The 22,983-nt window shown below is 41.1% G+C and overlaps 1 protein-coding gene across 1 annotated transcript; it reads right to left on the bottom strand.

Moving 5' to 3' along the window:
* Positions 1–7,232: 7,232 nt before the first annotated feature.
* On the bottom strand, positions 7,233–18,742 carry LOC139165806 (mucolipin-3-like). The gene is made up of 12 exons (XM_070749038.1): positions 18,521–18,742; positions 16,634–16,801; positions 15,370–15,523; positions 13,121–13,205; positions 12,947–13,043; positions 11,731–11,830; positions 10,866–10,978; positions 10,626–10,775; positions 10,006–10,107; positions 9,762–9,884; positions 9,193–9,399; positions 7,233–7,322 (listed from the first exon to the last, which is right to left on the bottom strand). Exons 1-12 carry the CDS (start codon positions 18,740–18,742, stop codon positions 7,233–7,235), a joined length of 1,611 nt encoding a protein of 536 aa, XP_070605139.1.
* Positions 18,743–22,983: the final 4,241 nt, after the last annotated feature.

Here is a 22,983-nt window from a genome sequence, read left to right as displayed (position 1 = left end):
GGAAACAAGGAAAAAAGTATTCTGAACCAAATGGTATAGTATTATATTGTTTAATAAAATACCAGTGTAACAGAATACTTTTTATAAACTTCAAACTTGACAGCTTCAAGACTTGTGGACTTCAGCTCCCAGAATTCCTCCACCAGTCATGCTACCTTGTGAATGGGAGTTGAAGTCCACAAGCCTTAAACTTGCCAGGTTTGAAGACCAAAGTCAGGTTTCATCCAAACCCAGCTTATTTGATCCCTATGACAATCATTAAGTGTTGTATCTCATGATCCTTGACAAGTGTATCTTTTCTTTTATGTACACTGAGAGCATATGCACCAAAGACAAATTCCTTGTGTGTCCAACCACACTTGGCCAATAAAAGAATTCTCTTCTATTCTAAACAATGTTCCACAAAGCAGAGAAAGAAAGTAGTAAGCCTAAGAAATTAAAGAAAGGAAAACAAGCACTGTTTATATGTTTCTGCCCTTAGAACAATATGTCTATCATCCAAAAAGATGCTAAAACATCTAGATGAAATGTTTTACTATTAGGCAGTGAATACAGATTAACAGAACACTAAAAATCTAACTTAAGGAATAGGGGAAATATACTGCATTAATTAATAAAAATATTTTTGGCACAGAAATTGAATTGTCAGCAGACTACTATGGCTATATTTATTTTTGACCCTTTTTGCAATTTGTATTAAGAATACATTTTTACAAATAAATACAGTGATACCTTGTCTTACAAACTTAATTGGTTCCGGGACGAGGTTCTTAAGGTGAAAAGTTTGTAAGATGAAACAATGTTTCCCATAGGAATCAATGGAAAAGCGATTAATGTGTGCAAGCTCAAAATTCACCCCTTTTGCCGGCCGAAGTGCCCATTTTTGCGCTGCTGGGATTTCCCTGAGGTTCCCCTTCATAGGAAACCCCACCTCCGGACTTCTGTGTTTTTGCGATGCTGCAGGGGAATCCCAGTAGGGGAATCCCAGCATCGCAAAAACAAGTGCTTCGCTGGCAACAGAAGTCTTCAAATGTGTCAATCCAATTATTTCCATCTACTGTAATTGGAAGAGCATCAAATAAAGTCAGTATTGAATTTTAATGACTGATGTGGTAGAAAACCTGTGGATCACAGGTGGTCTCCACTTTGTTTTTTCCCTCTAAGCCCTGGAGCTCTCTAAAATTACTATGCTAAATCAAGAAGTAAACCACTGAATGACAGCCCTAAAAGTTTCCAGGGGAGGCATGGGAAGCAATAATTAAAAGAGTGTGTTTGTCTTCAATAGTTTGATGTCATTTTTACTTTTTTGGGAAAAAAATACTTCAGAAAGCTTCTTGAAAGGATGAAAACCCAAGCTTGGTCCCTCTAGTAACAACCTCTCCTGTGGCCTTTGCCAAAACTAGGACAGCATATTAAAGACAAGACAATAGCCATTAAAATTGGCTGTAATTGGATTAAAACATTATTTAATCACATTGGTTAATCAAAAGGAGGACACCTGCCTATAAAGATAGAAACCCAGATTTTTCCTGCTTTGTTGCCTGTGGTCTGTTAGGAAATTTGTGATCTAGAGCAGTGTTTTTCAACCAGTGTGCCGTGGCACACTAGTGTGCCGCGAGACATGGTCAGGTGTGCCGCGAAGCTCAGAGAGAGAAAGAAAGCGAGCGAGAGAGAGAAAGAAAGAGAGAGAGAGAGAGAGAAAGAAAGCAAGAGAGAGAAAGAGCGAGCGAGAGAGAAAGAGAACAAGAGAGAGAGAAAGAAAGCAAGAGAGAGAGAAAGAGAACAAGAAAAAGAAAGCAAGAGAGAAAGAAAGCAAGAGAGAGAAAGAGAAAGAGAGGGAGGGAAGGAGAGAGAGAGAGAAAGACATAGAGGGAGGTAAGGAGGGAGAGAGAAAGAGCAAAAAAGAGAGGAAGGAAGGAAGAGAATTAAAGAGGGATGGAGAGAGAAAAAAAGAAAGATGAAGGGAGAGAAAGAGGGAGGGAGAGAGAAATAGAGCGAAAGGGAGGAAGAGAGAGAGGGAAATTTTTTTGTCCAAACTTTTTTTAGCCCCCCTCCCGCTCAATGTGCCCCAGGGTTTCGTAAATGTACAAAATGTGCCGTGTCTCAAGAAAGGTTAAAAATCACTGGTCTAGAGCACAGCCACTAAATGCCAAAACCCAGCACTGTCTAACAAATACTTATTGTGAAAGTCTATGAGGGAATCGATTTCTTAGGAGCAAATACTTCAAGTTTCTTCTTTCTTCTAATTAATTTTAAACAGAGATTAAACCAGGATAAAGCTTAGGTTTTAATGCTATGATCTAGGGCAGGTGTGTCAAACTCATGGTCCGTGGGCCAGATACGTCACACGCTGACCACGTCCACCCATGGTTTAGTGAAGGGGAGAAAAGTTGTAATACATCACGTGACGATGTGTCATTGTGAGTTTGACACCCCTGATCTAGGACGACTATAGGATTTCCGCTCTAATGCGAAGAATCTGGCCTTGATGTGAGTACTCTTCAAGATCCAGTCAGATTCTGATGTCAATGAACCTTGACTTCAGAAAGAACCAGAAGGGGGCTGGCTCATGGAAGGGCCATGGATCCAATGCTGTGTTGATTTACTAACATTTTCACTATTAACATTAACTTGTAATGTATCTATACAGGCAGTCCTCAACTTACAACAGTTCACTTAGTGACTGTTCGAAATTGAAAAAAGTGACTTATTTTCGCACTTAAAACCACTGTAGCATCCCCATGGATCACATAGCATCAACGATCAAGTGATCCTCTTTTGCGAACTTCTGACAAGCAAAGTCAACAGGGAAACCAGATTCCACTTAACAAGTGTGCTATCAATTTAACAGCTGCAGAGATTCACTTAAGAAATGCTACTAGCTAACATTTAAAACATGTCTGTGCATTTCTTAAAATAGAAATATATTAAGTTAAGAATGTTTTTCTGGTACAAAGTACTCAGGGCATTAATACTGGTTAAGGCACCGGGCTAGAAACCAGGAGCCTGTGAATTTTAGTCTTGCCTTAGACATGAAAGCGATGGATAAGAGACTGTTTAAGTTCCAAAAAAGAAGGTTTTTCATAAAATAATTAGAATAAATAACGAAGCCAACCATCTTTATGTTGGCTGAAGAACTAACAGATTCACAAATTCAACAGATTTGACAAACAATAAACAATTGGGACTCAAAAGTCCTTTAGTGATCTGTCTCAAATCACAGAGAGAAGATACTGAAACCATTTGCTCTTTTACTTTTAAGGTATAGATATACCTATAAAAAACAGAGAAAATCTTGTATGATTACCGTATTTTTGGAGTATAATATGCATCTTTTTCCACCCTAAAGGAGGCTGAAAATTTGGGTTCATCTTATACTCCGAATGTAGCTTTTTCCGAAGGTTTTTTTTCAGCCCTAACAAGATGCTAATTATCTTCCCAGGTCTGACCTTGCTGGCTTTTTCATTGTTACTTTCTCCGAATAATGTTTTTTCCAGCCCTAAGTCTTTGCAGGCTTTTTTTCACTGCTCTACTTGCTCCAAATAAGTTTCTTTCCAGCACTAACGAGGCACTAATAATGTTCCGAGCTCTGACCGGCTTGCAGGTTCTTTCATTGTTACTCTTTCCGAATAAGGTTTTTTTAAGCCCCAACCAGGGGATAAAATAATGTGTGAAACCGACCAGATTAGGGATGCTAGCCAGATGAATATCTGGTAGGCAGATTTTCCTCCCTTATTTTCCTCTCCCAAAACTAAGGTAAAAACTAAAGGTACCGTATATACTCGAGTATAAGCCGAGTTTTTCAGCCCCAAAAATGGGCTGAAAAACCCGACCTCGGCTTATACTCGGGTCACCACAAGAGGGCGCCGTGTCACCACAAGAGGGCGCACCGCGGGAGCCCGGGAGACAGCTGCCTTCCCTTCCCCGGGTCCAGCAAAGTTGCCAGCCAACTGCTCCGATGGCGTGCGAGAGAGGAACAGACGATGCAAAGCTGGTGAGGTCGGGGGGGGGACTCATGAAGCAGGAATCCCCCCCCCCGACTTCCCATCGTCTTTTCCCCTCTCGCACGCCATTGGAGCAGTTGGCTGGCAACTTTGCTGGACCTGGGGAAGGGAAGGCAGCTGCAAGACGACGACAGGAGCAAGAGGGAAGTAAAAGGGCGCTCCGGCTTCCCCTCGCCTTTTTCCCCTCGCACACCATTGGGGCAGTCGTGGGGAAGAAGAGAGAGAGGGTGCCTGCGTGCACTATTTCTCTCTCCCCCCCTCCACCTCACCGGCTGGTGCCTTTGCTTGAGCCTGCGAGAGGAGGCAGTGGGAGGGGTGGGGCAGTTGCCACCTCTCCCCAGCTCAAGCAAAGGCGCCTCCAAAGGCAGCGCACACAGTGAGAGAGAATGAGTGCGAGCCTGAATGAGAAGCGGCTGGCTACCTTCTTGTGTCCCCTTTTGGTTGCGTTTAAATCCCAGAGCTTGAAGTTCTCCCTGAGTTGGGAGGAGAGGAAAACATACCATTTGGCAGCTGATTGATTCGCACTTGCACGGGCTGGGTGACGAGAACGCCTACACAGCCTTAGGCGGCTGGGAAAGTGAGGGGGAGCCAAGGGAACCAAAAAAGGGGCGAGGATCAGCTTTGGAGGGTGTGTGTGTGTGTGTGTGTGTGTGTGTGTGAGCACCTGTCCACCCTGCAAAGAATGCCAGCTACTTCTTTGAAACCGGGAGGGGTTTTTTTCTCCTCGCTCACTCTGTGTGTGTATTTGTCAACAAATAAACCCTATCTGAGTCGGCAGGAAGCCGGAGGAAGCCCTAGAGCTGCGTGGGGGGTGGGCTTGTGAATGAAAGGGAAGCCAAGGCAACAAAGAAAAAGGGGAAGGATGAATTTTGGAGGGCGAGTGTGTGTGTGTTTGTGTGCGTGCCCGCCCCCTCCCCCCCCTGACAAATGCCAGTTACCTCTTTGAAGGAGGTGTAGCCAAAGTGCCTCCTTTCCCCCTGGCTGAAACCAGCAGGTTTTTTTTTTTAACTCCTCACTCCCTTAATGTGTGTATTTGTCAACAGGTTTTAACTATTGCTCGCCCTCTCTGAGTTGCCCTTAGTTGGATTAAAAAGACCTCCTGCTGTCCGATTCTCCTCCCCCTCTTTTGAAAAGATTTAAACTGTTTAAAAATGGTATCTTGTGGTAGTTGCTGTCCTTGCTTGGATAGGATTTAATAATGTGTAATGAGGCAAGAGCTAGACAGGAATTTCTTAAGTGTGTTTGTGGATCTTTAAAAGTTGCCTTTTATAAAGTGGGTTTGAGAGCATATCTATCTATCTATCTATCTATCTATCTATCTATCTATCTATCTATCTATCTATCTTTCTATGTATCTCTATCTTTCTATGTATCTCTCTATCTTTCTATGTATCTATCTATCTATCTATTTATTTATCTATCATTCTGTCTATCTATCTATCTATCTATCTATCTATCTATCATTCTATTTATCTATTATTCTATCTATCTATCTATCATTCTATCTATCTATCTATCTATCTATCTATCATTCTATCTATCTTTCTATCTATCTATCTATCTATCTATCTATCATTCTATCTATCTATCTATCTATCATTCTTTCTATCTATCTATCTATCTATCTATCATTCTACCTATCTATCTATCTATCATTCTATCTATCTATCTATCTATCTATCTATCTATCTATCTATCTATCTATCTATCTATCTGGTTTTCTATGCTGATAACCTCACAGCAGCTAATGCTGGAGCTGTTTGGACATACAGATTTATTTATTTATTTATTTAATTGGATTTGTATGCCGCCCCTCTCCAAGGACTCAGGGCGGCTCACAGCATATATAAAAACAGAACAATAATGTAAATCCAATTAATGATGAGAAGGAATCCAGTTTTGAAGGATTTTAACTCTTAGGTTTTAGCATTGTTGTTGATTGAGCTACTTTTTTTACTTTTCAATTTATTGTTAATATTGTTAATTTGTTTACCCTCTTTTAAATTTACAGAGCTAGTTTACTGGTTTTCTTTAAAATAAATATTCTAAAACATGTCTCAATTAATGTAATTTTATTGGTTTCTATTTTTATAAGTTACCAGTAGCCACTGCATTTTCTAACCTCGGCTTATACTCAGGTCAATAGGTTTCCCAGTTTTTGTGGCAAAAATTGGTGCCTCGGCTTATACTCGGGTCGGCTTATACTCGAGTATATACGGTACATCTTATACTCCGAAAAATACAGTAATTTACGTAGAGTTATTCATACATTGTGCCTGTAACATAACATAGTAAGAGTAATGATAGTACATCACAATATAATTTCAGTTTTCCACTGTTTTTCATAAAAAGTTTATGCTGTGCATTAAATGGTAATTAGGACTCAGAATTAACATAATTACCAGCACATATTTCAAAAACATTTATGACAATTTTGTGCCTCTTATATTTGAATTTCCTCTTTGATGATTTCTTACTGAATCTGTGATGATTGTCCAGCTCCAGAATCTCCAACTACTTTCAGCAATTTTTGACAATGTTTTTATTAAGACCTAAAGAAGGGGAAAAGGTACAGAGATGTTATCCAGCTGCACAAAAATGTAATAAAGAAATCAAAATGGTCCCATTTTATAAATCAAACAAGATCTATTGATCTAAAGAAAATAATTTTAATAAAAATAAGTCACCCTGAATAAGAAGTGCAAGATAAGAAACCGTACTGTTATAAAAAACCAAAGAATTAGTGGGGATAATCACAATTGCTCACTTTAGAAAAGTATAACTAATACCAAAGTTATCTTATGCACCATTATTTTAAAGGTTCACTGGTATCTTTATTCCTCAACCCTCAGAAAATTTAAAATAAATCAGTAATTACTTTCACTTTTAACCATTTGCAATTCTGAAAAATGGGTATCTATCTATCTATCTATCTATCTATCTATCTATCTATCTATCTATCTATCTATCTATCTATCTATGACACTGGGGGATCATGGGAATCCAGAGCAGCTTTCAAACCAGTGTAGGGTCACTAGGCTTATGAGGAAGTGCCTACAGTTTCACTAGATTCAAGACTGATGTTCTGTTAACCTGCTTTCTGTTCTCACAGCAGTCAACTTAATTTAATATTGAAGAAACCAAGCTGTCAGATGATACAACTGTCACCCAGGCCTTTAGTCACCAACCTTTTACAACAACAGAAAATATTTATAGGACTCTCCTCTTCTAATCTGTATCTTCCAGAGTTTGGCAGTCTTTGCACTGGGCTATGAATGAATGAAGTTCTGTCTCTGGAAAGCCTTCATGCTGGTAATGCTAAAAAAAAAAAGAGTTGTTATGTACTACAACTCCAGTGGATATTATATGGCTATGAAATACACAATTTTTAAAGAGAGGTGAGGAAAAATAGGAAAGGTCAGGTTTCTCCTGGTGAGTTAGAAGCCATTAAATAAGTAGAAAAGTGAGGTTCTTGCACCCTATTTCTCATCCACTTTCCCCCAAGTTTCCACATGAGATTGGGAAATTAGGGTGAACTTGTAATCTGCATTTTATTGGTCTTTAAACCCTGGTAGAAATGACAGGGGAACACAACTTTGAGCCTCAGGATTCCAGGCAGACTCTAGTAGCCTTGGAGGAAATATTCAGATGTCTTCCAAATGATGCTGCCAAATTATAATTTTTCATATGAGACAAGAGGAAAATTCTGAAATCAAAGAGCAAAGCCATCTTCTCTGGACCCTTGTGATTTACATGGATACATCCATTCAGTTTTATTGCCCAGGAATGGTAAGAAAGTGATGTGGTTCCCGCCATCTTCCAGGATTGGTTTTCAACCTCCCACAGCACTAGATGTTTTTCAACTTCCGATATGAAAGCTAACCAGAGCCAAATCTGCTTTGTCAAATCGTACGTTAGCTACCTGAAGATGCGGATGGCTGCTAAGGCAATAATTAAATAATAGAGAGGGAGCAAGGCCTTTGAAATATGGCACTGGAGAAGACTTCTGCGAGTCCCTTGGACTGCAAGGCGATTAAATCGGTCAGTCCTAGATATCAACCCTGACTGCCCTTTAAAAGACCAGATGCTGCAGATAAAACTCAAATACTTTAGCCACCTAATGAGAAGGAAGGACTCACTCGAGAAGAGCCTAATGCTGGGAGAGATTGAGGGCAAAGGAATAAGGGGATGATAGAGAATGAGGTGGCTGGATGGAGTTACTGAAGCAGTCAGCGTGAGATTTAATGGACTTCAGGGGATGGTAGAGGACAGGAAGGCCTGAAGGAATGTTGTCCATGGGGTCACGATGAATTAGACACAACTTTGCATCAAAAACAACAAAAATCATAGGAATTGTGTTGAATTAAATATCCTTTTAATTCAATATAAACATAACATTAACTTAAAATCTTGTCTTGCTCCTGGGGTCTTCTCACGTCAGTATTGCAAGAAGAGTGCTTGAGGGCTTTTCATATTTTTTTTGTCTTTAGGGTCTACAGAGGACATTAGGAAGTTGGAGCACCCAAACTATCTTCTGAAGAGATTCCCTCATATTATAGGCAATGGGAAGGGAAAAACAACTGTTATCATAGTACATGTCCTCTTGCCCAAGGGAAATTAAGCATATTAGTTCACATTAAAGTAGAGTTGGGAAATTAAGCAATAGGTTATAGCCTTAAACTTCAGTCTTGGTTGTTCTAAAGAACTTGCTCAGTTCTTTAGAACCAGATAAACCATGCTAACAAAAAAAAAATTAAACACAAAAAACTTATCACTCAGCTATGGAATAAATCGAACAGATGGCCTGTGATTTGGATGCATTATGCGCAGGCCAAGCCCACCCCAGTTCCGCAAAGGGGGGAAACATTGCAATACATTATATGACGGTAACATGACTGTGAGTTTGACATAGACCGAATAAATGATGACACTGCATCATGATGTCATCATGCAAATGGCCCTTTTTTGCTTACTTGCAGTAAATATGAACTTATCAGAGCTCTGTGTCATTTGTATGATGATGTCATGATGTTATGATGAATTCTTGCAAAGGTGTAGAATATCTCTGTTTGCACAAGAGACTAATGAAATGAACAAAATCATTTGATATTCAGAAAACTATTTCAGAACTTTTGGAAATTCACATTTCAAAAATTAAAAGTAACATCCTATAGTGATATTTATGTACCTTCACTGTTTCATACGTGTCTGTAATTAAGGCAATGAAGAGACTCAGAACCATGTAGATAAAGAGGCTAATGAAAGAGTAGAGGTAGATCCGTCTGAACAGCCACACCAGGTAGCTTTTCTGTTGCATTTTTGCAAAAGTAGCAAACATGTCATCTCCATTTATCAAAGAGAAAAGACATTCAGAAATCATATTCAAGGTATGGAACTAGAAGAGAACAAATATTCAGGAACAAACAGACAAAAGAAAATTATTTCCATTTTTTGCTCAAGTTGTTTAAAAAATACTGGTCAAATACAGTAAACTGCAAATAAATGTTACATGTTTTACTCAATACCAGCCCTTGAAAATCTCTGGATATTACAATATTTTATTTGCATCAATGCCTCAGATAATGCACAATATATACCTATACGTGACAACTCCATATTCTGGTGATCATGTATAGTTACATAACTAAAGTGGTAAACTGGCCCTTTCAGATATCTTGGCAGCGTGCTCATTTTGTTAACATTTGCGCAAGACCCTTCAGATACAAAACTAGATGACAAACATCCAACTCACAGTACCTTAGCAGAATATGGGCCCAACACAATCCAGCCACAGAAGCAATAACCCAGATAAATCATAGCCGCACAGGAGCAAAATCGAATGACATTGGGCAATGCTGCACGGAGAGTCAAAATAAGCAGCTGAAAAACAAGGCCCAAGAAAAACCCAGAGATGCTCATTAGACTTTCCAAAGATATTCAGCATTGCCAGGTAATAACAGAAAAGAATACCAAGAGCATGAGTGTTCCAGAAGATCCTTATATTATATTTCTTAAAGAAGCTGAGGTAGCGGATCACTCCAAGCCACACAAGCATGGTGGAAGTTCCTAACAGGATACTGCAGACATCATAGCTTGTCACACTGTATATGAAGATTAAGATGATGTTCAATAAATTACACTAATGGAATTTCAGTTGGGGTGCCCATAAAAAAGGACCTTTTATATTCATTTTAACTCTTGGGGATACCATATTTTCTTTTCTTTTGACACTGAGATGGAAGACATAAAGTTCTGCTAGATTAGGAGACAGTTTTTGGGAGGTGAGTAAACCTTATAACATTAAAAAGAAATGGGCTAAAAATGTCAGGGCTGTTTCCTGGTGGACAAAGAGCACAAATGCATTGCACAGCAAATTAATAGACTTTTGATGATATGCACAGATACTGCTCATTTCTAATTTCTAATGATATTACCATGGATAGGTAAAATATACAGCTAGAAAAATGCCTTCTCTGGAGCAGCAGTTTTCTCAATGTGACCATTTTCCCCAGTTGAAGACTCAAGTGAACTATAAAAATAACAAAATTCAGGTTGGTCAATAAGATTTCGATTGGGACTTCCAAAACTGGAACACAGGTCATCAGGATTCAAGTCACTTACCTTAGCTTGTATCTCCATCTTTAATGTAGAACAAACTATGGTAAGAAGGTCACTAGCGATGATCATGATATACCATCCATTGACAAATTCCACTAGATCAGAGAAAGATACTTCTTTCTTATAGTGATGTTGGAAAAAAGTCACAAATTCCTAGGATACGTGAGAGGGCAAGACAAGAGAAATTGATATTGAAAAGCTGCAATTAAATTTATTAAGAGATACTGACAAACATAAGCTTACCCTTTGTAGATAAATTCCTTTAATTACAGATCGTGTGCAGAGAATCAGTGATGCAAGACATGTCAGTATGACAAAACCATCAAAGATCATCATATAATGGGTATTCTTCTGTACTGGGAAAAAAAGATCGATTTACTTGTCTATGCATAATAGTTAACCTGATACTCTCATAGAACACATACTCATTTGTGTCTGAGGGGAAATTTTCTTCGTGAAATTGCCTTGAGAGAGTGCTAATAATGGAGAATATGCCTCCATCTTACTTAATTTTTCAATACAGGGAGAGGTGGATAATTAAAGGATTCAAAGCCATCAAAAAGAATGAATGCTTCACACTTTTGGTAGTCTAAAGAGGACCCTTCCTCCCTCAAGTTATGTAGTTATTTGCATTTGGGGCAAATTTCCCATTGTGGGGAATTCCCTTCTAATATACTGTAAATCAAAAGTGAAATTCAGCAGGTTCTGACAGATTCTGGAGAACCAGTAGCGGAAATTTTGACTAATTAGGAGAACCGGCAAATACCATCTCTGGCTGGCCCCAGAGTGGGGTAGGAATGAAGATTTTGCAGTATCCTTCCTTGCCACGCCCACCAAACCTCACCCACCAAACTGGTAGGGAAAAATTTTGAATTTCGCCAGTACTGTAAATATTAACCATATAGAAAGAGACTTTTTTCAGGACTATAGGTGAAATGATGTAACACACATATTCAAATTGCGTGCTCAGTTGACAAACATACTTTAAAAAATATAGTTACTGCAGATTATAGCAAATACTGTATTTAACTTCATGCATCACTAGGCCTTCAATAAAACCTAATAAGCACTAAATAAGTAATAAGAAAGGTATGTTTTTTAAGCTTACTTGATCCAGAAACATGCCAGTCTTTACATTCCTTGATGGCAATATCATTGTCTAGGCTTATTTTAATTCTTCCACTATGAGCTTTGTTATCAAAGAGTATCTGTAGATATTGTGGAGATAGAAAAGATGCTATTATTCTTATTTCTAAACACTCGTTAGTTCAGATAGAATCTGAATAATTTATGCCTAATGCTTGGTAATAAAATCAAAATCTATATTTATCTATCTATCTATCTATCTATCTATCTATCTATCTATCTATCTATCTATCTATCTACCTACCTACCTACCTACCTATCATCCATCTATTTATCTATTTATCTACTATTCTTCTCAAATAAGCCATAAAGTCTTATAGTTAGCTTGAAGTATAACTTTGAAGCAGTGATGGGATATAAAAAGCATGTTTTGTAGAAAACAGAAAATGCGTGGGGTTAGTTTAGTTCTGTCATTGTACCATTCTCCCCCAAATCTAAGCAGTTTAAAAATAAGGTGGAGAAATAGAATAAAGGAAGAATATATCTGAATAACCCTCGAACAAAACTTAACAAGAGAACATGACCCAATGTCTTCATCTTTTTAATATTGTTTCAGAAATTTTCTATTCTTATCACTATTTGGGTTTTATTGCACTTTTCCATCTGAGGAGTATTCAAGTTGACCGCCAGGCACAGTCAACCAAAAATAAATAGAAACAAATTTTAAAATGTACAATACAGTTACGTATAAGCAAAAGTATTAATATTACTGTTAATATTATTGTCTAAAAGCTAATACTATACAGAATTATGTTTTGAACTTAACTAAAAGGAGAATAAGTGAGTTACCGCGAGAATTAATGTGACTTGCAGGACACACACACACACACACACACACACACACACAAAGAATAGCTGATTTACCAAATGGGTATTTGCAGCTGTGGGCAGGCAAATCTCTGGTAGCAATAAATCATTGGTGCCTGCCTCTTGATTAGCTTCAGCGTTATCATTTCACTTCATTCTCTACTTCTAAGTTGCTAATGTATATACTGCAATAGTCCACTTTAAGAAGACGCTGACACAATCTAGGCCCATTTCTCCCATCCCAAACCTGCCCTTCAGAAAATGGCTAATTACAAGTCTTCATCAGTTCAATTTTTTTTACTTGCTTCCTAGTTTATCTGTACATAAACAACCAAGCTCAGAAAGTTCCAAGGACTCCACCTCTGTATTACTGTTAGTGTGAAATCATAGCAGTCTGGGAGTTCATGTTGTCGAATGGTCTGGAGATTAATGGCCTTCAGTTTGAACGTGAGTGTCAGAGTTACAAGTCTAGAACAGAGACCGGAGCTTTATTTCACCATTACCAAAAATATTCAAGAATGCCAGCACCTTTTATTTCTCCTCACCTCTGGAAGTCCAAAGTGAAATTGAAAGGAGTCTTCCTCAGTGTCCCATTTTCCAGAGGTAGTATGGGCTCCACATAAAGACACTCTGTGGGAAGACACATGCTTTACGGCATATAGAAAATACTCAATATTTAATAAGACGAGGAAGACAGAAAATCAGTAATAAGGAAATTAAATCCAATCTGGTCACTAGTAGTCTTATCTAAATAATACGAGATGTAAAATCTTTCTTCATACTTGCAAGAAAAAAGCAGCTATGTTTTTTCATTAATTTAATGCATATATTTACTGAACTTCTGCCTAATGGGAATTCTTATTTGATAAAGAATCCCTGGAAATATCTGCTTGTTAAAAATAAACCCAAAAAGGAAATTTTATACTTGATCCACAGATCAGTACCCTAATACCCTAATTTCTATGGTTACAGGCCCTTCTACTTATGACTGTAGAATGATGTTTCAATGCAGTTATGAACTACTTCCATCTGAATAGAATGAAGAAACAGTAATTCAGAAAGTTCTTGTACTGTAATTATTTGTATATGTTACACGTTGGTTCATGTAATTGCATACATATATCAAGAAAAGACCCTCAATCTTTCAACAGTCCTTTAATATATTTCATACCCAAGAGGTTTAAGCTAAGATATCCTTACAGAATTCAGCTTTTGGTATTGTTTGGAAATGTTGTGCACATATGTTTAATACATTAGTTCGCTAAGAGATTATTATTTATGTCACTATTTCCAAACTCCAAAAATAAGTCACAATGCTTCTGAATTCTCATAACAGACACTACCAATAATTCTATATGTTCAGTAACCAATATTAATGTTGAACAGTTAAGACTGTCCACTCAAATTTATTCTCAAAGTTTCAGAGGCCAGTAGAGTCAGCAATATATTTCGGTATTTGCCTAAAGCACATAAACATGAATGGCTCAGGCAGGTAAGCTAACTGGATTTGTATGTGCATTGTAAGGTGACATTTTCTTCAATACTTCAGGGCAAAAGTAAGAGCGCAAAATAATCCACACAGCAAACATTTATGTCATCCAACAGGTTACTAATGCTTTCTATCACATGTCTACAGTCTGAGGGCACTGCCTCACTTTTCCTAATAGTAAAGTTCACCCTGAACCTGAATCACCAATTAGTGTTGGTGATGTTTGCAACGTTGAGTTGGCAAGACACTTTTGTGGATGAGGGACATCAATTGCTTCAATTTTGATTATACTACAGTATCTTGCAAGTAGATGCACCCTTAACTCTGTTCAATAATTACCAGTATGGAGAATCTGCTTCAGATACAATAAAGTCAACACACTGGGCTATGAGTCAGCCATTTTTATCAGCAGGGTATCAGGCCACTTGGAAACTAAGCCACGTACACCCTAAAGGTGCTTTTTCAAGAGGCACCTGGACTTTCTGGTTTTTCTTTGAAGATGTTCTGTTTCTCATCCATGAAGCTTCTTCAGCTCAGAATTGAAGAAGCTTATTGGAGGAGAAACAAAACATATTCAAAGAAAAACCAGAAAGTCCAGTTACTTCTTGAAAAAGCACCTTCAGGACAACCATAACCTGGATGACTGAGAATCTCCATAGATATAAACAATGTACATCTATATGGAATATACTAGGTCTGACTGAAGCTGACATCATTTGAGTGAAATGGGGCAAGGAATTAAATGAAGCACCACTACTGCAGTTTTCATGACTTAAACAAGACTCTAATGTACAAGTAGTCCTCACTAATCACAGTTACTAAGTGATATAGTAATAAAGTGAAACATCCCATGACAGTTCCACTGCAGTCATTAACCAAATCACCTCAGGTTGTTAAGCAAAATGGCATGTGACTTTTGTGACTTCCTGCCATTTTCCACAATGATTCTGCTTGTTGGAAACAAGCTGAGAAGGTGACAATGGATGTTGCAATAGCTGCAAGTTCAGGGATTGGTCTTAAATATACCTTTTCACTGTTGTCATAACTCTGAACTGTTACTGAATGAAGCAATTGCTAAGTGAGGACTATCTGCAGTAGTTGAGTTTCTTCCTGTACAAATAAAACATCTGAAGTGTCTACCCATTATATTGTAATGATACTGGAAATTACTATGTGTTTGCTTTTAAACACTATGACTTTGCTCAAGTTGTCTCTCTTTCTGACCTCCGCCCACCCCACTCTCATTCTCCTTTCTCTCACACACACAGAAGCAATCTATCTGATTTGAGTAGTTCAGTATATCACCAGTTTCAATTTCTGGGTCAATATCGAAAGTGTCATTTCCAGGGCTGATAATTCCTCTCTTGTAGAAGTACTGACATATTGCCATGGGCGTCTCTTCTGATCCTTTCTTTTCGTAGGCGTGATTTCCAACCGAATTAGCACGCAGCTGTAAGAACTAAGCGACAAGGTACAACCAGTTAATGGAGCTGCCTGATAATAAAAACTGAACTAATTGGAGACACAAGAGAATGTCTGCGATGGAACATACTGCTTTTCAGATTTATTGATCTCATGAATAGAATTACAAAGACTAAGGTTCAAATAAAACTCGGTGAAATGGATTCAGTCATAGAAAACCTCATTTTTATGGGCCAATTGCCTGTGTTACCTTTATCTCATGAGGTTACTATGGAATTAAAAGGTCTGCATCTCTTGCCTCATTAGAGCCAATGCAAGCTCTATGGTATAGGAAACCAATGTGATTTTCCTTCCATTCATATCTGTTTACATATAATGACTTGGCTTTTTCAAGCTTAGTTTAGGTTCAGTGTACAATATTTTATAAAATACTAGCTGAAAACCCAGCACTACACGGGTATTTATAGACCTCAAAGCATTTGTCTGACAGGGAGCCATTGAGAAGGGTCTTTTGCCCCCTACTCCCATGCCTATCACCCCTGCCCTCCCCTTCCCATGTGATCTTCTTTCCGCTCTTTCTACAATCTTGGCACTTTGCCCTAAATCCACCAGGGGGCGTCGTCTGCCTCTAACAGGGAGTCATTAAGAGGGGCCTTTCTTCCCCCTACCCCCATGCCCATCACCCCTGCCCTGTCCCTCCCCCCTCCAACGCACTCCTCTTTCCCACCCTTTCTACAATCATGGCACTTTGGCCCACCTTCTGTCAAGAGAAGGGAATATCAAGTGCTTTCCCATTGGCCCAGTGGAGGGCAAATGTCATGGCTGGCTTTCTAGAGGAAGCTGTGACAGAAGTGAATCATAGACAATGTCCACTGTAGGACGCTGCACTCGCTCTCATTAATGGCCCAGGTGTTTCAGAGTTATGCTGGAACACACACACACACTAAGGGGTACTAGGGTGTCTTACTCCCACAGTATTTGTTTCCAGAGGGTAAATCATCTGTGTACCAAGTTTGTTTAAAATTGCTTGAGTCATTCCAGACTTATGCTGGAACATACAGCCGATAGATAGATAGATAGATAGATGGATGGATGGATGGATGGATGGATGGATGGATGGATGGATGGATGGATAGATAAATATTACCTGGTTTATTGCGAAAGAGATCTGGTCATAGACCTCTGTTTGCGTGTACACTGCATAGGTGTCATCCATGCTGTCCATATAGCCTTTCAGGAATAGATGCTTAAAGGATACCGTGTTTTCTTCTTTAAATGTAACCACCATTTGATTGCTTAAACCAAAAACTACAAGCTGAAAATATCAATAGAAAGGGAATTCTTCAGCTAAAATACTCAAAAAGTCCATTCTGACCACAAGTACATTAAATTTTTTAATTGATGGAGCATTCGTAGCTACCGTATCTTTCAGAGTATAAGACACACTGGAGTATAAGACGCACCTTAGTTTCGGGGGAGTAAAATAGAGGGGGGGAATCTACCTATCAGGTATTCATCTGGCTAGTGTTCTTAGTCAGTTCAGCTTGAATACATTATTCTATCCTCTGGTTAGGGCTGAAAAAGCCTTTTTCAGAGGGGGTAGGAATGAAAGCAAGCCTGCAAAGACTTAGGGCTGGAAAAAACCTTCTTTGGAGGGCATAGGAAGCAGAGAAGATTGTCAGCACCTTGCTAGGGCTGGGGAAAAAAACTTTGAAAAAGTAACATTCAAAGTATAAGTCACACCCAAATGTTCAGCCTCTTTTAGGGAGGAAAAGGATGCCTCTTATCTGTATATTCCAAAAAATACAGTAGTTCTACCACAATTCCCTACTCATTCTCTTGGTAGTTTCATTTTACCCTGAGAGTGTGAAAGGTAAATAAATCAGGAATTGAACATATAGGAAAAAAGAGCTGGGTACCATCCCTCCGATTTACAACTTTTATTTTCATTCAGTGGTCAAAGACTCCTCCTATATTTATGTAACTATATTCTTGTTACACTTATAATTTAGCCCAGTTCAATATCATGACTATTTTATTCTTTTTGATCTTGGATCTGTTTTGCTGAATAAAAACATAATATAATATTAGTATAGTTCATATTGGACATTTTCATACTATATTCTGAACACACAGATTTCCTTATAGTTGGTGAACAATGAGCATTTAATTAGTAGAAGGCTGAAGAGTGACATATATAATAATGAAATGAAACTGCAACTATAATCTTGATATTGTTCATTGTCTCCACTTGACTAATAGCCTATTCTGTTCATTACCCCAATCCACCATCCATCAAATATTTGGACTAAAAGTTCTATAATTCCTAAATGAGATAGCTATGTTAGCTGGCACTTATGAAAGTTCTTTTGCACCACAGATGGAGAACATATGATGAAGATACATATAATATTATTAAATTTGTCAATACTAAATACTTGACAAAAATATTTTCTTCCAAAATATTCAGTGTGTAAGAACACAGGTCATTTCAATACTTACAGATGGTCCTTGATTTACAATCACAATTATGACCAACATTTCTGTTGCTAAGCAAGGCAATTATTATATGAGATGTACCTGGTTTTATTTTTAAAAATGGGGGGGGGGCATGGTTTTTAAATGAATCACTGCAGTAATTGATTGAATTATGCGGTTGCTAAATAAATCCAGCTTTCCCTATTGACTTTGCTTGTTGGAAGCCAACTGGGAAGATTGCAAATGCAGGTCACATGTTTCTAGGATGCTGCAACCATCGTTAGTATATGCTGGCTGTCAAGCGCCCAAATTCTAATCATACAACCATGCCCTTGTAACTTTAGACAGTTGCTAAACAAATGGTTATAAGTCGAGGGCTGCCTGTATTAAGGTCTGAAAGTTTCAAATACCAACCGTACAGATGGTTCTAAAAACACAAGTCTCTAAAGAAGCAGTAAATCAGAGGTTGTCACTCAACTGGTTATAATTTCTTGAATTTATATAGCAGTAGCTAAAAATGTGTAAGTAATAATTGTACTGCAGCTGTGTATCTCACCTGGATAGTGACCATAGCTATTTTCAGAATTTGTATGCCCAGCTTCCACAGTTTCCTTCCTCGGGCCCAGAATTTTTCACAGGGATTCATAAAGAAAAATTTAAGTTTTCTTCTTAACTGATCTTCCAGAAGCTGGCACATTGATGCATGATGTTTTACACTGTATAAATGTTCATCATCCTGAGTACTGCAGCTGCCTACAAGCACTTCAGGATTTTCCATTGCTGGAACAGAAAAAAACATTAGCAATATTGGAATGATTAACCAAAAATGCTATCCATATATTTGTGAGCATATCTAAAACTCAAGGTGTGATTGTCTCCTTTAACAATGAGACTTTCAACTCCAAACTACAAGTATTACAGCACCTTCCATGCCAACTTATAGCTCATCGATGTTATTTCATCAACTAATCACAGCAGTGAAAAAGATATTAACAGTGAAAAAAAATGATTTCTCCCACAGTTCTCATGTTCCTATCATAGAAAGCACTATTTTTGGAACCAAACATAAGGAGTTTTTTTTCCATAAACACATTATTTTGTTTATCAGTTTTCCTGTTAAGATTTTACAGGATATTGTTTCAAGAGTTATTTCTCAAAAAAATCTTCCACATTTCTCCCATCCTCCCCCTCTCTTACGTGCACATTTATCCTCGGCTCTTGCTTGATTTCTGCACCATCATAAAATGGCTGAGAATCACGGCTTCTGAATGGGCTAGAAGTCCAATAATGAATAACTGTGGGTTCTTTAAGACGTGTATTATATGGAACTCCATTCTATGTCTTACCGTCACACAAATCACACTTTCAGAGAAAAGTCACAGAACCAATTTTTAAATCCAATTCCTTGAAATGCTGTGAGCTAAGAAACTTTAGCACATTGAGGGAGTTCCATAAACAACTTCCTGGGGTTTTTAGTATTAGGAACCCTAGAAATTACAATATATTCAGTTTGTTCTTAGAGTACAAATGTCACAGAATCTGCTTAAACTTCCTTCTAGTTCTATTGACCCTCTAGTTCCACAGAAGGCATGTGAATTATTTAGTTCTGTATTTGCAACATTGGCCTTAATGTATTACAAATTGTTGGTAGAGGACAACAACAATGTTAAAAGCACGTGTAGATCCATTCCAAAATAAGTGTGCTCAGAGGCAGGTCTCTCATCTGAAAAATGGAGCTTTCTTCCATTCATGTCTGGGTAGAAAGACAATAGATAGGAAGTAGATCCACTGTGAGAATGAAGACAAGATATTATCAACATCTTCAATACTGAAGATACCAGAAAACCAGGTTAACTAAATTCAAAGAATTTATTATTGAGAATTGTATGATGCTCAAGAAATTAGCGCCGGTCGACTTACCGGCTGGCAGCCTTTGCCGGAGGGACTGGGCAGACACTGGACTCCCTCATGGCGGCCGCCATCTTGTTTTCGGCCGAAATCTCGCGAGATGAGATTTCGGCCGAAAATCAGGCCCACGAGGCCTGACGTTGCTGCCGGTCAGGGGCGGGGCTTGCTGGCCCTATTTAAGGGCCTGCAGGCCCTGGGCCAAGCCTTTTCGCTGCGACCGGCAGCTGGAGCAGACACTCATTTGAGTTTTGCTCCTGGCAGCCATTTTGTGGTGGCCTCGTGTTGCGGCCGCCATTTTGGATCCAGTGAAGAGGCCTTTCTTCTAGGCCCAGCGGTGCCCTTGGACTCCGGAGCAGCTTCTGGGCGGCGGTGCTGGTGTCCTTGTCCCCCTCGGGCCCGAGGGGGAGTGGTGATTCGCTCCCGGCTGGGAGGGGGGGTCTGGTTGGGCCTTGCCCAGGGTTCAGGGGGTTCTTGGCCTTGGGGTCCACAGGGGTTCCTGGGGTAAGGGGCCCTGTTGCCGCTCCAGGGGGGGTTCTATTGTTTAATCCCCCAGGGTGATTTTTCCTGGCAAGGTTTGGGCCTTGCTGCAGGGGTTTTTTGGGGGAAAAAGGGTTTTTTCTTCATTTCTATTGTTTTACAAAGGTGGCATGGCCCCAAAGAAGAGGCAAGCCAGGGCCCCTGTGGCTCAGCCTGCGGTTACGCGCCCCAGGAGGGCCTTAGGCCTTCTGCCCGGGCTCGGGCAAGTATGGAAGGGGCCCCTGGGGTGGTGCCTGCGGAGGGGGCGGTGGGTCCTTTACCTACAGCCCCTCACTCTGATGTTTCTCCTGCCCTTTCTTGGGCTAGGGTGTTGGAGAGGCTCGATGAGCTCGAGCACTGGCGGAGCGGCTCGGGCCATTGGGGGGCCCTCGAGCAGGTACCAGCGGCGTTGGGAGGAGCTCCATCGGCAGCCCAGGCCGGACAGACGGCCCATACCGGGCAGAGGGCCCATACCGGGCAGGCGGCCCAGTCGGGGCACTTGACGGCTTTTCCGGGCCCCGCGGTGGTGGGGCCCCCTTGGATGTCTTCAACCCCGTACGGGGCAGGTGAGGTTGCACCACACAATACACATTCTTCATTTCTCCCCCTGGCTAGTGCGAGTTTTCCCCCGACGGGGCTGGGAAATGGGGTTAGCTTTGGGGGCCCCCAGGCGGGCGCATGCGGGCAGGTATGGTCGCCGCCGGCCCCGTTGGCGGGGGCGCCTGCGCCTGGCGCGGCGCCGCCGCTCGGGCCGGTGGGGGCTGGGGTGCCCGGGGTGCCCGGGGTGGGGGGTTGGACCCCTACAGCTCCTGCTGTTATGCCCCCGCTTCCATTGATGGCCTATCCCCAGGGTTTCGGGGTGCTAGGGCCGGGGGCCACCACGGTGTGGGACCCGTTCGCCAGTATTAAGGCGGGGGCCATTCCGTGTGGTCTGCCGGCCACCCCGTTAGGGTACCACCTTCACCCGTCTGTGAAGGAGGCCATTTGGAGGGGGGAGTACGTGGACCTTTTTTCATTGCTCAATCGGGAGGTCCCTAAACAAGAGAAAGAAGTAGTTCCTGGGGAAAAGCCCAAGAAAACAAAGGTCACCAAGTGCTTCAGCTCCTGGCTGTACGCTTTTCTGACATATGCGTCAGTGGTGATTCAGAGGCAGCCAGCCATGGCCTCGGCGATGCTTAAGTATATTGATTTGATCGCCAGGGCTAATTTTGAATACAAAGGCACCATATGGCGCCATTATGATACAGGGTTTAGGATGAGGATGGCTGTGGAGCCCAACCTGCCGTGGGATATGGTGGTACCGGACCTGTGGTTCAGGGCCATGCATATGTCTGGCAAGGAGGGGTGTGAGCGGACCGACAGCGGTCATTTCATGGAGGAGGATCCTGCGGTGGTCACGCCGGCCAAGGTGACTCCTGGGGCGGCTGGTAAGGGGGCCTCACCCGCCTGTCATGAATTTGCTGCAAAAGGGGCGTGTTTTCGTCCCTTTTGCAAATATAAGCATGCCTGCGGGAATTGTGGGGGGCCCCATGCATCTGCTGTCTGCCCCCGCCCCAAGAAGGGGGCGGAAAAGAAGGGTGGGGGTCCAGGAAAGCCTCCCGCATCAGCTGGGGGAAAAGGGGCCCGGCCCAATTAATGTCTCTGTGCTTGAGGGTTGGTTGGTTGATTACCACCCTCGCTCGAGAGCGGCTGCTCTCTTGCTAGGTTTTTCTAAGGGATTTAGGATCCCTTATGTGGGGGTCAGGAAGGCTTTCATGTCCGACAACCTTAGATCGGTTGTAGGACATGAGGACATTGTTAGGGCCAAGATTGGGAAGGAGGTGGCCGAGGGCAGGGTCCTTGGGCCTTTCCCGGAGCCGCCCTTTCTGAATCTTAGGGTGTCCCCTCTGGGGGTGGTCCCCAAAAAGGCGAGTGGTGAATTTAGGTTGATTCACCATTTGTCTTTTCCTAAAGGGGAGTCAGTGAATGATTTCATTCCTGACGAATTGTGTTCGGTGCGGTACGCATCCTTTGATGCGGCCGTGTCCATGGTTAGGAAGTGTGGGGTTGGAGCCCTTATGGGTAAGTGCGACATTAAGTCGGCATTCCGGCTCCTCCCCATACACCCGGACGACTTCGAGCTCCTGGGCTTCCATTTCGAAGGTGGTTTTTATGTAGACAGGGCATTGCCGATGGGCTGCTCTGTCTCATGCTCTCTTTTCGAGAGTTTTAGCACCTTCTTGGAATGGGCGCTCAGGAGGCGTAGTGGCCTGGGCTCTGTCGTTCACTACCTTGATGATTTCCTCATGGCAGGGCCTGCGCGCTCGGTGCAATGTTTTGCGCTGATGCGGGACTTCGAAGCCCTTTGTGCTCAGCTAGGGGTGCCTTTAGCCTCTGAGAAGACCGAAGGCCCTGCCACCAGGATTACCTTCCTCGGTATTGAATTGGACTCAGAGGAGCAATCTTCTAGATTGCCCCTGGACAAGTTGGAAAAAATCAGGTGCAAGCTGGAGGCGGTCCTGGGCTGCAGGAAGGTGACTCTTCGGCAGCTCCAGGAACTGGCCGGGATCCTTAATTTTGCCTGTCGGGTAGTAGTGCCGGGCAGGGCCTTTTCCA

Source organism: Erythrolamprus reginae, chromosome 3 (genome assembly GCF_031021105.1).
Source record: "Erythrolamprus reginae isolate rEryReg1 chromosome 3, rEryReg1.hap1, whole genome shotgun sequence".
NCBI classification, from domain to species: Eukaryota; Metazoa; Chordata; class Lepidosauria; order Squamata; family Dipsadidae; genus Erythrolamprus; species Erythrolamprus reginae.
This window is presented reverse-complemented; position numbering and strand designations above follow the sequence as displayed.

Bases quoted from the DNA above. Each gene is read 5' to 3' on its own strand.
- LOC139165806 (XM_070749038.1), bottom strand. From the start codon at position 18,742: ATGGAAAATCCTGAAGTGCTTGTAGGCAGCTGCAGTACTCAGGATGAT. The intron at 10,979-11,730 runs GTAAGCTTAAAA...TTTTTTTCCCAG, and splicing joins CTGGCATGTTTCTGGATCAA to TACAGAAGAATACCCATTAT. The intron at 9,400-9,761 runs GTACTGTGAGTT...GTTCTCTTCTAG, and splicing joins TGGGCCCATATTCTGCTAAG to TTCCATACCTTGAATATGAT.